The following is a 16,008-nucleotide window of genomic DNA, read 5'->3' as shown; positions in this document are numbered from 1 at the left end:
TATTGATAGATGGTTGAAATTGTTAGCCAAAAGTTATTGGTAAATGGCTGAAATAGTTAGCTAAAAGTTATTGATAAATGCCTGAAATAGTTAGCTAAAAGTTATGGATAAATGGCTGAACTTGTTAGCTAAAAGTCACAGATAAATGGTTGGCTAAAAACTCATGGATGATTAAGCAATATCACATGAGAGGGAGTGCTGTTGTACTTAATATATTCATATAGCCTATATATTTCTAAATATAAAAATTTGATAGATTTTATTTATTAACAGTCAAAAGCAGCAACAGGTTATGATTTGTATGTTTATTTCATGATTCATTCGGCTCCACCAGCACAAATAGTTTTGCACCTGGACTGGTACTGGGCTGACCAGCAACAAATGATGGTGTATTATTATAAACAAGTTATGTTTTAGCTCACCAATAGGATTCCAGAGACTCTGGAGTCTTTGACAAAGAGCAGTGAAGCTGATCTGAAGGCCTAATGTTTGCCCACAACCTTTATATTGGTTTTTATTTATTTATTTATTCCTATCTGCATATTAGTCTTTTACTTTCAAGACTTGAAAGACTTGAAACTTGAGTTAAAAAATTGTTGTCATTACAAAATTATTAATAGATGTACAGTGAGAACTTCCTCTTTCATGAAGCCTTTCCCCTGATCTCTGGTCCCTCCTACTCCTTCTCTTTACCATGATGTTTTGATGGCACAGGAATACGGGTAGAAAACTGGAATCGAAAGTGAAAGTGTAGGATGATGACTAAAAAGGGCGGGGAGAGAGGGAGAGGAGAGGCAGAAGGAGAACAGAGGACAAAAGAAATCTTTTCAGTCTGGATCACAGCAAACGCATTGAGGTGAGTCCCTCCATACATTCTTACTTACTTACATGCTTTTGATGGAGTTAGACTCACCTGCTAGATTAGACTGTTTCCCATCATCACTGACAGAGATCAGGTTGTGTGTTTGTGGTAAACAAAAAGTAACTTTATGAAAACGTCACTGTTGCATATTAAACTGTCTTCACTATTTTACTGACAAAGAGTGTACAGTACATTTGTTACAGCTTCGTCATCTTGGCACCATTACATTGTGGTTATACTGGAATGCATTTTGAATAGATTCAGTTGCGTGGGTGGGAGCTTATAATGATAGTCTAATGTCTGATGTTACTAGTGATGGAACACACATGTAGTAAAAACAGCTTCTGATTAAATTGTAGCCTATTAAAAAACATAAGCACAGGAAAAAAAGAATCCAGGGCTCACAGATTCAACCATAAATGGTTGAAATAGTTAACTAAATGTGACGGATAAATGGCTGAGATAGTTAGCTGAAAGTGATTAATATATGGCTCAAATAGTTAGCTTAAAGTGATGGCTAATTAGTTGAAATAATTAGTTTAAAGTGATGAATAAATGGTTGAAATAATTAGCTAAAAGTGATAGATAATTGGCTGAAATATTTATCTAAAAGTGATTAATAAATGGTTGTAAAAGTTAGCTAAAAATGATGGATAAATGGCTGAAATAGTTAGCTAAAAGTGACGGATATTAAATTTGTTTTCACAAAAGTAAAAATTTGTCCTGGTACAGTTATTTTTATACAGCCATATCAGGGCACAACTGCACTGATGCCAACAGCCAACACCATCTGTCTAAGTAGTGAGTTTAGGTGTAGATAGAGAGTAACTTGATCATAGAAGCACTCATTTACACAATGTACACATACATACAAATGCACAAGCATACTCATTCCACCTCGAAAGAACTTCAAAGGTAGATCAAAATGTATCACTTTTTCTTGTGTAACTTTATGCATGTTCAGGGTCCACCCACACCCATGTCACTGATGTTCCAGCATACGTGTCTAGTAGGAGATTATGGAAAAAGAGAAACTGTACAATTCCAAATAAATGCGGGGCCGGATGTGGGGGGAGGGGGGCTTTTAAGGTTGTTAAAGCTAAGAGATGAATTTTATATAATGTTTTGCTTTTAGTGGGTGAAAACTGCCATTGTCAAACATTCGATGCATTACACACAGCCATATTTCACACTTAAAAAAATATTCACCAGCAAAACCACCATTCGTCTATCAATTACTCACTGTGTGTTACCTTTGTTTGCACAACATGCCTCCATGGTGAACGGAGAATCCAGAAAGGATCCTACTTAATGAATTTAAGTAATTGAGGACCAAATGTAACAACAAAATTAAATCAACACATCAATTTTCAAAGTCTCACACTACTCCAGCAGTGCAGTCCAAGTCTCATTTAAACAGCCATATGCTCAGTACCTCCCAAACACGTCTTCAATAAAAGCTTACTATTTAAAACACTTCCGTCTCAGCACATGCTTCCATATGAGCTCATTTTTTGGATTCTATGTTCAGTGTGGAGGCATACAGAGCATGCAACATAAAAAGCAGTGAGTAATTGACAAATGGTCATTTTGCGGGTAAAGCATTCCTTCAACGACCACATAGTTTAGACTTCATTCAACAGCTTTCTGAGTGAACTGACCCTATGCACTGAGAAAGATACATGTGCTTTTATAAAAGCGCTCCCTGACACTGGGTGACTGTCCCCTGACAGATGCAGTGCCTCCAAGATCAGGACGCGCTCATCCCTCAGCCTCGCGGGACTTTGCCTAAGGTGTGTGCAGCTGCGCTGGCTGCCATAACAACAGGAGGCATCGTGTTTCTGTCTCCTGAAATGTTATTTGGATGGGTTGCCATGGTAATACTAATCCTGACACTCGGCCCTCTGCTGCACGGGATCTGTCTGCTAGCAGAGGAGATGCTTTACCATTCAAGTACAAGGTGAGAGAGAAGGTGTGGGTGTATTTGTGTGTGTTACAATCAGCTGAAGTAAATAACTAAAACAAAGATGGAGGAGTCTGTAGTGGTTCTGTATTTAGATTAAGAAAAGAAAAAGAGCTCTAGACCAAAAAATAAATAAATTAATCCTTGTTGTCTGGTCTGAAGTAGTGGCTTTCCTTAAGCATTGCTTAACGCTGCTCTAATAAATATTCTTATATTAACAATGCATCAAATGACTTTAATGTAAAAGGTGTCAATCTAAGTGACGAACCTACAGAGAATTATCCCGACTGCAGTTTCCCCTCTGCTCTACAGAGCACTTAGTGTCTTTTAGCTCAGTGTTTTGGTTTTACTGCCAGCAGCTTTCCTGTCTTTTTCGACTGTCACTGCTCTCATTGGCGTTGTTTCTAGCCACAGGTAAAAAGAAACAAAACACTGTTACCCGCCTAGACAGTATGTTTACAAAATTATTCAAATCTCTCTAAATCAATTAAATGTTCATTAATGTTAAAACGCTAAACTGGGCATCTATCAGTGCAACCGTGACACAGCACAGACACAGCAACAGGGACAACAGTGTCTTCTCTATTTTTACCAGGTACCGAGGCCGAGGGCTACTGAGCCACATGCTGCCAGCCTGTGGTTTAGGGGGAAAGACCCTGCTGGCTGCAGGGCTGGCAGGCCTTCTGCTCTACCTGGCCGGAAATCCTCTGCCACACAAAGGCCAGTGCTGGAAACTCCTCTTCCTGGCCTCAGTTCTTTACGCACTGCTCAAAAGCCTGGGAGTCCTGGTGAGGTCCACACCTGACACACAAACACCACTGTCTTTGTTTTTCTGGGGTGTCTGTCTTTCTTTTGCAAAAAAAAGTATCATTGGAACATTACAAAGCAGGTGTGCTTTGCTTTGCTTCTTAAAGGACCATACCCCCCAAAAAATTACCAAGCTTGAGTGGTTTTCTGTCCTTGTCTGCCATTAGTTTCCCTTCATATAGAAATTAATGTAAACCTTTGACTTTTACAGAAAACAGTGAAAGCTCTAACGCAGAAACACTGGTACAGCTCTTTAAATTAGCTGTAGACGTCTCTTAAAGGGCCAGTGTGTAATATTTGGCATGGTTTATTGTCAAATCTGAATCTGAATCTGAATCTTCCACCCATTAATATGTTTATACAAGTGTATAATCGCGATAAAATAAAATTTGTTTGGTTTTCGTAGCCTTATAATTATGCTTTTATATATATATATAGCAAGGGCCTTGCTTTACAGAGGTTGCCATCTTGCGCCGCCATGTATGTAAGGCAGCCCGAGCGGACAATCCAGCCAGCCAGAGAACGCGTTTCGCGTGTATAAATAAACCAACAAAGAAGACAGTGGAAGGAAGGAAGAAGGAGGAGGAAACAGCAGAGAGTGTTAGTAGTTCGTCGATAGAGAGTAGTGAAAAGTTTTTTTAGTTATAAAGTTTGCGAATGGACCACACTTACCACGCAACAGGAGAGAATGAACCCGAACCGTCATCTGCGAGGAAAAGAAGACGCAATTTCACTCCTTGTGATGCACTCTTTGCGGCGCTTTTCCTCTTGATGATATATCTCCCCAATGATGGTAGCACCAAATCCCATTCTGTGCAGCAAAATGGGAGCGGAGGATTCAGCCTCTCTTCTCTCCCACTCAGCATCCAACACATGGAGTTCCTCATCTGTCTGCTCCGGCTCAAACAGGTATGGCTCTGGGTCTGTGTCCCCTACAAGAAACTCTTCAAAATCGCGTTCAAAGTCGTCCATTGCAGCTACTATAGTCCGGAGATATTGCTAGGCTAAATAAACAGCTGAGCTCTGTTTACAGGCTACGCTGTCAGTCAGTGTGTGGGCTGGAGATTGGTGGAGCAGAGAGGGGAGGGGGTACCTGCTAGGCACTGTAAACGAGTATGTGTGTATGAACTGTGTGTGTTACGCTAAAAGAGTCGCTAGATAGACCTACTCCTGAAAAACTTGTGTCTGCGCAAGGCTTTTTGTCCCTATGAGGCCACCGTCATTTACCCGACGGGAGGGGTGAGCGAGTGAGCCCTGCAATCTAGAATTTGACCACGGATGTCACTGTTTTCAACCCATTTTACACACTGGCCCTTTAATGTATGCGCCATCATCCCTGGTACGTACAGGACTACACTGTAAAACCCAGCAAGTAATAGACATCAAGGGCATTTCAAACTTATTTACTTTCACAACTACTGGAGACCAATTCCAGGACTATGTTTAAAAAAATACTCTATATAACTAATTTAGAGGTGTCAGTATCAGTTTCTGCTTCACTGCCTGTCACCTACCCAGAAAAATGTGGCTCTGATGTGGCTTTGAACAAAAAAATAAATAAATCAAGAGGTATTTTAGAAGGTGAACGATCAATACTGTCACAAACAATCAGAAATGAGAGACTTGTGTTTGCACAGCACCTCATCTCAGATGTCGTTCACATTCTGAGCTTCACTATTGAGTCATTTATCAATACACAGCATTTGCTGAACTTTCTATGGAAGCCCAGTATTCATGTTAAATGAATACCTATCATCAGACCCTGGGTATGCAGTGGGTCTGGACACCCAAACAACACAATACTCACTGGAAGCACTTGTGTGAAAGCAACAGTGTCAACATTACATAGTGTATAGTATAGATGCAAAGCAATGTGTTTTTTTGGGTTTCGAAATGCTGCACCCCCGGCTAGCATCTTTAAGACACGTGCAACTTGTGCTAGCAACAAAGCATACACTTTAGCTAACAAGAGGCTAGCTAACAATAACCACCTAACAACACGATAAGCTCAATAGCTTGTTGCTAGCAGTGGCAAGATAAAAAACCAAGTTTACAGAACCTGTCATTTAATATTAGATATCTCAATTTGCAATTAAAAAAACTGGATAACAGTCAACTTTGATCTTGGAAATAGAAAAGAGAAAATAAAAAGAGACAATAAGTTGAGAGTTGAGGTTCGAATGCTGGGGTGGGCGAGCCCTTATGTGTGGCGTTTTGCATGTTCTCCGCGTGTCAGCGTGGGTTTTCTCCGGGTACTCCGGCGTCCTCCCGCATGTGAGTGTGAATGGTTTCCTGTCTCTATGTGTCAGCCCTGCAATAGTCTGTCCAGGGTGTACCCCACCTCTCGCCCAGTGTCATTTGGGATAGACTTCAATATACATTCTGTCCTGGACAACTGGAAAGACGGTGCAGAGGGAATCTTTCTCTCTTTTTGTTCACAGTCCCAGTTAATTTAGATAATTGATTGTATCAGAAAGGTCATCATCTGAGAGCTTATTAAATTGTCACAGCTCAGAGCGCCGTGGTAGAAGTGGGAAAAATAGCTCAGTTTTAGCATAAGAGGACTACACTTCAGACAGAGCAGCCCCTATGTAGGAACACTTCCTGAAGCATCAGTTGATTGTAATTGATATGGCATTTCTGGAGTAAAAATAGGCCTAAAAATATGTCTACATAAGCAAGAATGACCATAGCACTCACACTCTCCCCAAATACGTAATTGCTGTATAATTCTGAACAAAGCACTCTCTTGCCTCTGACTCCTTATAGAAACTGGCAGCATTATAGATTCAACTTCAGCTCAAGCTTGGGTGTAGCTGTCTCTGTCCCCATCTAAAAAAATATGTCCCTCCCACAGAGGAGAGGGTGGCTTGGGTGCAGGGATGCCCTTTTCTTTTGCCACGCACATTCCAATAGGTGTCTCCAGAGCAAAGGTGAGGTGTTGTGACATCCCTCTGGCTGTTTCTGTGGTCGGTGTGCAGGGTCCGTCGGAGGTGGAGGTGTCAGACATCTGTGAGGGGAGGAAGATGAACGTGGCCCACGGCCTGGCCTGGTCCTTCTACTTGGGCTACCTGCGACTGGTGCTGCCACGTCAGTAACATCAAAGCACACACCTCCTTATATTTCAGATTATGCATGATTATTTGAATACAAGTTTTTTGGGCTTCACTTGAGCAATGTCATCAATCGAATTAGATATGCTGTTTGTCTATTTTTAAAGGGACAGTTCATCCTAAAATTAAACACACATTTTCCTTGCACCTGTAGTGCTATTTATCAGTCTAGATTGTTTTGTTGTGAGTTGCTGAGCGTTGGAGATATAGGCTGTAAAGATGTCTGCCCTCTCTAATGTGTGTGTGTGTGTGTGTGTGTGTGTGTGTGTGTCCATTAAGGTTTGGAGGAGTCCATTGCAAGGTTTCGTGCCACCCATCAGGCCAGCAGATCCTCCTGGGGTCGTGGCTCCAGGAAACTCCTCATCCTCATACCTCTCAATGCCAACATTTCTCACAAGCTGGAGGAAGAGGACGACAATATCACTTTCTATGACAACCTCCCCGACACTGAGATAGACAGGGCGGGAGTCCGGAGGCGAGTCTTCAAGCACAGCGTCTACAGAGTAGTGGATGAGCATGGAAAGGTAGGCGGAGCTGTAAAACAGTAGTTACAGATTATAATGCAGGTAGATTTTGATCATTCCAGAATTTTAATAGTGAGAACACAAACACTGAAGTGCTTTCACACACAAAATAATAGCTGTGTGCCATTCATCCATCCATTCTCTGTACTTTTTCGAGTCAAAGGTGGCTGAAAATATGCGGGCATGCATCCGGGAAAAGGCAAGGAAACATCAAAGACAAGTCTCCAGCCTATCTCACACCTTTATTATTTTAAGTTATAGTTCATAGATTGAATTGCAAAGTGATGAAGTTCACATTTCAAGCAGACAATCAGTCATCTGGAGCAGATTATATTCAGAAACCTCAGTCAGGTGTAGAGCAGAAAGATTCAGTCAACATGAAATAAGGTGATCAGAGAACCTGCAGTCTGAATGCCACTTAGCTACTTGTGCTGTAATTCAACTCAGTGTCTGTCTTCTTATTGCCAGTGTGAGTTAAAATACTTTAGCGTGCTGACATTTTCTCCTTTGATCAGATTTGTAAAGACCTCACAGCTAAAATGTGGCAGAGAGAGAGTCACAGTAAAGTGACAGACTCAAGGGGCTGTTTCTGTATATTTTCTTCAATATTTCATGATAGCACGTCAATGTGCTCCATATCCGATATTTTTGATGTAGCAAATCTAACAGTGATTGTACTCAAAATCACCTCTGTAGTTTAGTCGAGGGAAAGGAAGTTTGGGATGCATGAAAGCAGTCTGAGTTTCACGTGAGAACAGAAATAGCCACAGAGTATATCAAAGTGATGTTGATGTTATGGCTGTGTTTTAAAGTTGCCGTTATTACACAGAATAAGGTGATGATGAATATCTGACTTTTGACATTTACTCCAGTCCAACCATCAGTTATAAACCCAAAGACATTCATTTCATTTGTCATTGTCAACATAGCTGCCGATTAATTTCCTTTTCATCAATTAATCATTTCAAATGCATTAGAGCATTAAAATGATTGTCTACATCTTAATGCATCAGTGATAATATTTAAGTAATATTTACGGAAATATACTGATGATACCGACCAGGGCCATTCCATATCACTTTGCCTACTTCTACTTTAAAGCAAAACTGTGTAACTGTAACTTTGTAACTTTTGAAAGTATAATTTCTCTTACAAATGAAAAGTTGAATTCATATTAAAACACTCTGGCCCAATTCAGTGCACTCAGGGATTTTTGAGGATACAACTTTACTGGGTTTGGTATGACCGGTCGCTTTTTACGGAAAACAAGAACAGCCTTTGCATGCAATTATTTTTTAAGCTGTTATCTCAAGATCAAGAGTTAATTCTTTTGTTAGTTTTTTGCTATTATGTTGTTAACGATAACGCCTGATTTTAGCTTTCAAGATCACTGTCATGACTGTCGGGGATGATTCATAACTGTCTGACGAGGACTGATCTAAATACTGTCTTTAACAGAAAGACATTGCAATTTGAAGTAATTTTATGTTGCCGGCATGCGCCAGGCTATAAAAGCTCCACTTTGCGCATGCACCCATTGATTCATTGATTTCCACCTGTCAGAGTAGGCGTGAGAGCAGAAACAAAAGAAAGAGGAGTTTAGCGTTTTGTCCACTTACCTTCGTTTAGGTTGGAGAGCTGGCCTTCACAGGTCCCTCTCGAGGATAGCTAAATGCTATTTCTTCTTTTTGACAATAAGGAGTGAAACAGTTGAGGGGAGTGCCACATCCATGTATTGCAGCTGTCTGTTTATGCACGTAAGAACCGACAGCACAGTGGCAGTAGCATATGTCAACAGACAAGGGGGCCTGGGCTCCCCAAACTTCTGCAGAATAGAAACACAGGCTGTGGACCTGGGCATGGACACGGTTCCTGTCCCTCAGGGTCGTGCCGGATTGGTGAACCGCTTTGGCAGAGCAGTGGTCGACCTATTCGCAACCAGGGACAATGCCCATTGCCCCCAGTGACATGGTTCTTGGAAGTGGAGCCTCTCCTGGCTGGGAGGCCACCCTGCTCCATCTCTTTCCACACAGGCTCAGGCTTGGGACTTGTGCAGTCAGTGGTTCAGACCATGCAGAGCGCTCGGGAGATGGTGACTGCGGCCTCATCTCTCAGTTCCTGAAGGGTGCGCAGAGGCTTGCACTGCGCACCAGGAGGCTGGCCATTCCACCTTGGGACCTGCGTCAGATGTTGGTTGCCCTGCAACAGGAGCCTTTTGAGCCTCTGGAGTCAGTCAGCATTAAGTGGCTGTCTCCTAAAGTGGTTTTACTCTTGGCAGTGACATCCGCCAAAAGAGTGGGGGGAACAGCACGCTCTGTCAGTGGATAAGAGCTGTTGCCTGAATGTGGCTGCTGGCACCTCCTTTGGGGAGCGCGTGCTGGGTGCCATCATACAGTAGGCCATGTAATTCCATGCCCCTGAGCTGGGGGGGCGCCTTACACAGCTAGGGTCAATATTATTGTCTTCCTGCACCCAACCTCTGCTTCTGGCAGGGTTGGTCATGCTTATGGTTGTGTCTGGCGCCTGGGCATTGTTACAGTGGCACACATCATCTGGCAGTGTCACTGACCATTTAATGTGCAAAATGCTGTACATTTGTATATAGTTTATTGATGTTTTTTCTCTGTCTCCTGGGGTCCTTCGCGGTGTGTCTTTAAGGGCTCCCATAGTTAGGATAGAACTACTGGGTGGGGAGATAATCTCGATACGATAGAGAACGTTCGGTTACATTGTAATCTTGGTTCTCTGAGTCAGGAGATGATCTCCTCAGGCTCAAGGTCACTTGGTACCTGCTCCAGTCAATGTTAATCAGTGGGTGCATGTGCAAGGTGGGGGTGCTATAGCCTGGTGTATGTGGGCCATGTAAAGTGATGTGTCTTAAAGATTATTAATTTTCCACGTTGAGTACCCCAGATGAGGATAATTCTTTTTTTTTTTAAGATATTTTTTGGGCATTTTTAAGCCTTTAATTGATAGGACAGACAAGTGTGAAAGGGGGAGAGAGAGAGGGAGTGACATGCAGCAAAGGGCCACAGGCTGGATTCGAACCTGGGCCACTGCGGCAACAGCCTTGTACATGGGGCGCCTGCTCTACCACCAAGCCACCGACGTCCCAGATGAGGATAATTCTAACTACTGGGTGGGGAGATAAGCTCCTCACTCAGAGAACCAAGGTTGTAACCGAACATTATCTTGTTAATTCGAGATAACATAAATAACAATTTACTGGAGATGAGTAAATAATTAACTTGTGATCTTGAGATAATGGCTTAAAAAACTATTGCAAGCACAGCTGTTCTCAGCCTCCCTAGCTCATGGTGACTAATGCTAAAAAATGTGGATATTACTGTATGAGCAGATGTTATTGAGTCATGTTGCCAGCTTGAAAACTCTTCTCTGCTTGTGTCACTGTTACAGTAAAATTACTGTTATTACGCAAGTGTCACTCGTGGCTACAGTGGCTCCTGTTTAGCAAAAGTTGCATAGGATTGCTGACAATATTTATTGCTTTTATTTAAGTAACACTCAACACTTAATGCAGGAAATAAAACTTGTACTGGAATCAACCCTGACGGCTTTACTGTAAAGACTGATAAGATGTACTGACTAGTATATAAATATAAACTAGAATATAAAAAGCACAGAGACAGGTATATTTTGCAGTGGTGGAAAGTGATTAAGCACATTTACTCAAGTACTATACTTGAGTATAATTTTGAGGTACCTGCAGCCTACTTTAACTGAGTATTTCCATTCTATACTACTTTTTACTTCAGCTCATACTTTTGTACTTTTACCAAAGTAAAATATTTAATGCAGGACTTTTAATTGTAACAGTATTTCTACACTGTGGTACCACTTTTATTGAAGTAAAAGATCTGAATACTTCCTCCACGTCTGATACTTTGAGATCCTCCCACCTGCTAAAAAACTAACTTAGAGTACAGTATCCTTCCAGCATGCTGTTTCCCTCAAAAGCACAGCATCAGTCCCATCTGCTGGTTAAACCTGAGAACTGATCAGTGGAGAACTACTTTAGTAAAGCACAGTAACAGCTCCACCTACATGCAAAACATGGTAATCATACATTACTGCTGCCAGAGCTCCACAAGCTTTTAAAGGATTATTTCCATGTAATGTCTGAGAGTCTGCTTTGTAAATGTGTGTGTGGATGTCTGTGTGTGTAAACAGGTCCGTGAGTGTGTTATGGAGTATGCAACGCCTCTGCTGACGCTGTACAGCATGTCCCAGGAGAGCAGCGCTGGTTTCGGGGAGCCTGAGCGCAGACAGCAGGTCCTGCTCTTCTACAAGACCCTGCAGGACATACTGGAGCACTCGCTGGAGTGTCGCAACCGCTACAAACTCATCCTGCTCAATGGTAGGAGGACAAGCCAAGTGTGTGTGTGTGTGTGTGTGTGTGTGTGTGTAAACTTTATACACACCTCGCGACAGGAGACAGACTGCTTTTAGGAGGATTTCAGCTTTTAGCTTATCCGCTTCCCCACAAGGATTGACAATCAGGATTTGTGTATTTATGGATTCTTTTGCAATTTGTGTGTTTTAAAAAAAGGTTTTGTTGATACACAGCTGCCTTGTGCTGCACAGTGTGTGACTGAAATTAAGTATGAAGGTCAGAGTATCAGTGCTGGGAACTTTTCTGGCTTTGGTCCAGTTATCTATGGCCTCATGTGAACTTTTTATCTTTGCACCAGCAGTGAGAAACTCAATCACAATGTGGTTTAAAAAAAAAAGTATCACATCACTATCTTAACATGAGCTCTTGAAAAGGAGTGAGCTAAACACAATAGTAATGGTTAGATACAGGGTGCTCAAACAAACCATAGATCATGCCTTCTTCTTCTTCTTCTTTTTCTAGATGAGCATGAGGACGACCCTCACTTCCTGTCCAAAGCTATCCTCAGACACCTGCAGCAGCAGGAGAAAGAGGAGTTCTGCCTCACTCCACCTCCTCACCAGGAGATAGGGCATCCGTTCATGAGTACATCAAGTGCCCCGTCGAGTGCTCCATCTATGAACCAGGTGCCAATGAGCAGGGAGCCTACACTCATGTTCAGCCTGGAGAAACCTAAGCCTCTGAAGGAACCTGTGGAGAGCACCGACCATTTTCAAGGAAGAATATAAACAGATGCTCAGGCACAGGCAGAGACGAACATAAATGCACACATCACACACGTCACATCACACGCATACACGCTCTTCTCATTCTTGTTCTGTACTAGATTTACACCTGTTTATATTTTCTGATATGTGCATTTTGTTGTAGGATTAATAATATCTGTGTCTGAATTCATAGATATTAAATAAATTCAAACATTTGCTTTGAAAAAGAGTTGGTTTCATTTCATTCATTTCATTTTCTCTAATTAAGGGTTTGGCGAGTGACAGTTCTCTGAGGCTCTGAGGCTCTGAGGCGCTGCCTGACCAGTAACAAGCCGTACAAAGGACATAGGTTTCATTTCACAGTTCGGGACACACATATTAGGCAGGGGTTCTGGGGGTTACTTCCTCCATTTTGGTAAATTTTAATGCCCCAGTTTATAATAGAAATGTTTTATTTGTGAAGGAAAACACAAAATTGAGGCGGCAGGTGACACTTAAAATACAAAAGTATAACAACAGTAAGACTCAGGCACTTTGTATAGCTTTAAAATATTTGGCTTAACCCTAATATATTAAGTGTTTTAATTAATTCATAAGCCTTGGACATTAATAGCTCATATTTTTTTCAGCTACATTTCTGCTCATGTTCACAACTTTCTGCACATTCAAAACATATCTGTGTTCTGAGATTTCGAGAATGAATTCATAATTTTAGAAACAAAGTTGGAATATTTCAAAATAAAGTGTTAATTTAATAAGAATAAAGTCAGAATATTTCTAAAAAAAACTAACTGCATTATAGTCTGCTGTGCATTACGTCACTGCTCTGCAGATATGGTAGTATCCCCTTCAGACTGTCTGACAGGCACAGAACCCTGTTTGGGACTCTGCAGATGAAACACTGGGGACTGTTTCACATCCAGTGGGAACACAATGTAGTTAATCCTTTGTACAGCTGATGGAAATTATATCTGATTTAAATGCATTGGTGCAGCCTCAGTTGTAATAGTGAGAACCATCACAATATGTACTGACTTGTTGTTAGAGATGGGTCTGAGTGTAAACTAGTGAACAGATCTGTCAGCAGTACCAAGATTTAAACAGTGTGTGTGTAGCCAGTGGAAGCCCCCTGCACAGACTGTACAGAACGTGAGAACTCAAGGTGTTGTTGAGAAGAAAGTTTTGTCTTCCTCCTTCCTCCTTAGAGAACAGGACATAATCTTAATACGTAGTTAAATTAGTCCTGAGCAGAGTCCATTTGTCCTGCTGTTACCACCAGCTGGTTCATGCAATATGTCATGTGGCAGCATTTAGCTATAATATACTCTCCGCAGTTCACTTTTTAATTTAATTCCTGATCTTCCGAAGTGATAGGGAGAGAGGGATGGTTAAAATGCAAATGCTTTGTCTATAATAAATGTTGTTCATGCAAATTACCACAGATTCTGCAGTGGTAATAAATGAGTTAAAACAGAGGTCGATCACGAGAACAAGAAAAACATGGAAAGTACAAAGAGTTCCAAGGCAGGAGATCTCAGATAGAAACACGATGTTCCACAGAGAGGGGAGGAACAGAAAGATGTACGAGATGTATGAGTGTGTTTTATGACTGTGTAAACAGTCACAAGACACCTGACACCACGCCTGCTTATCTGCGTCTCACATGAGCGCATACACCTCCTGACAGCAGCGCTGCAGATGAAACTGCTCGGTGAGGTTGCATCAGATATGTTTACGGCCCGTCTGTCTTCTTGACAGGGCAGAGGTGACAGGGAGGACAGAGGGGTCTGATCCAAAGCCTTGCTGAATTATAAACACAGTCTTTGTAATCTGCATGTTCAGATGATTTATTGTGTGCAAATCTAGCATGTACGATTAGGGACAAAATGAAAAATCAACAATGGAGCACTGTGGTAACCTCAGTTGCACTCTGCCTAAAGCAGGCTTGACGGGTCAGAGGCTCTTAACATTACGTTTTTTTTCTCAAATGTTTGCTCTCTCTTGAGAAATACTGGAGACCTATACCTGTTCAGATGTCGAAAAATCCTTCAAATGAAACAGTCTGCCAAGAAGGAATATGACTCTTTGGTAGGGCTGCTGATGACTTCCAACCAGCCAGGCCATGACCTGTAATACGAGGTCACAAGCGGACTTTGTCTTAAGTGGTCCCAGGTCAAAAAGGTGCTGCACTGTAAGAGGATTTTTGCCTAACATTCAGACAAAATATAATATAATATAATAGGTTAATAGGTTACTTGCATTGTTCCAGAAAACAGGCTGTGATACACATATGGACTGGCTGGATCGTTTGCTAGTGCACAATAAATATAATTTGCTCTTTCAACATTGGATTGTGTTGTTAGTGCAAACTGTCTAACTAGCATCCTGAATCTGTCCTGTTGGTTTTACGATTTCCCTTGTTTTTTAATGACCAATACAAATTACTCCTGCCTGCTGCTATGCTACGTTCTCACGCAGGTGCAGAATGTACATGTTAGTTGGCTGTTGGTTGTAGTCTATGTGGTGCGTTCAGGTACCAGTTTTTGGACAAAACACATGCAACATGAGACAGCGCAGCAGTCGGCCTTGGGTGCCACTCGATCTGTGATGTCAGTTTGGTGTGTCTGGGCTTAAAGAACAACAGGTCTGAGTGAAGATGCCACGCTTTCAACAAATTTGTTCTAACAAATAACTACACATTTTTAAAAACATTTATGATTTTTATAATTTAATACTTTTAATATTTTGAGGACTTGAGCCTTTTGACTTGAAAATAGTAATACCTTCCCCCAAGCCCAAAGATTTAAAGAATATTATTTAAAAATGTGCCATGAATCAGTTATTTTCCCATCATATGCTGAATGTTAACGCTACAGAGCCGTGAAAAGCTAACAGTACCCTACTGAGCACCATTTGGAAAAAATTATAATTTTGTTGGTCAAAAACTATGTGGTGGTCAACAAAAAACAAATTGCATCTTGTTTTACCAAATATTCACAAATCTTCAAAGGCATTCATTATTTTTGTAAATTTAACATAATACTACTCTGTTATTAAAATGGCATTGAATTGGGGGTAGAGCTTTTAGTTTAGGACTTGGTACTTGACTAGGAACTTGAATACAGAGTTCAGACTTTACATGTGACTTCTAAAACAATGACTTGGTCCCATCAGACATAGTGGCACTCTAATTAGGGAATGTTAGCATGCTAATAAGCTAACCTAAAATGGTGACCATAGTAAATGATATATCTGCTTAGCAGCATGTTAGCTTTATCATTGTGAGCATGTTAGCATGCTGTCATTAGCATGTAGCTCCAAGCACCACAGCGCCTAACTACAGCACTACAGTCTAGATTGGCTGCTCTTTGTCTTGTTGGGATGATGCAAGTCTATAGAAAATTGCACATCAAATGTATGTAAATCTATCAATAAATCAGTTAATCCATATCAAGTTGACATGTTTTAATAAATTGTCAAGTGAAAAAAAAAAATCAAAACACTGTTTCTCAAAAGTGATTTTTTTCTTCCCCTCTCAAATTATTGCTAATTCTCCCATTCATATGACTTTTGCCAGTAAAACGTATTTGGAGAATCATTTTGGATCCTCTAAATTAT

At 41.2% G+C, this 16,008-nt stretch overlaps 1 protein-coding gene across 1 annotated transcript; it reads left to right on the top strand.

Annotated features, from left to right (window-relative positions):
* Positions 1-736: 736 nt before the first annotated feature.
* On the top strand, positions 737-12,617 carry sting1 (stimulator of interferon response cGAMP interactor 1). Its single transcript, XM_049585576.1, has 7 exons — positions 737-856; positions 2,596-2,822; positions 3,421-3,613; positions 6,614-6,722; positions 7,025-7,269; positions 11,461-11,647; positions 12,146-12,617. Exons 2-7 carry the CDS (start codon positions 2,596-2,598, stop codon positions 12,409-12,411), a joined length of 1,227 nt encoding a protein of 408 aa, XP_049441533.1. The 5' UTR covers positions 737-856; the 3' UTR covers positions 12,412-12,617.
* Positions 12,618-16,008: the final 3,391 nt, after the last annotated feature.

This window comes from Epinephelus fuscoguttatus, linkage group LG9 (genome assembly GCF_011397635.1).
Source record: "Epinephelus fuscoguttatus linkage group LG9, E.fuscoguttatus.final_Chr_v1".
Lineage (NCBI taxonomy): Eukaryota > Metazoa > Chordata > Actinopteri > Perciformes > Serranidae > Epinephelus > Epinephelus fuscoguttatus.
Note: the sequence above shows the minus strand (reverse complement) of the source record. Positions and strands in the feature narration are given on the sequence as shown.

Coding starts and splice junctions, on each gene's coding strand:
- sting1 (XM_049585576.1), top strand. CDS start 2,596: ATGCAGTGCCTCCAAGATCAGGACGCGCTCATCCCTCAGCCTCGCGGG. Junction 3,614..6,613: donor TCAAAAGCCTGGGAGTCCTG/GTGAGGTCCACA, acceptor GTCGGTGTGCAG/GGTCCGTCGGAGGTGGAGGT. Junction 6,723..7,024: donor CCTGCGACTGGTGCTGCCAC/GTCAGTAACATC, acceptor GTGTCCATTAAG/GTTTGGAGGAGTCCATTGCA.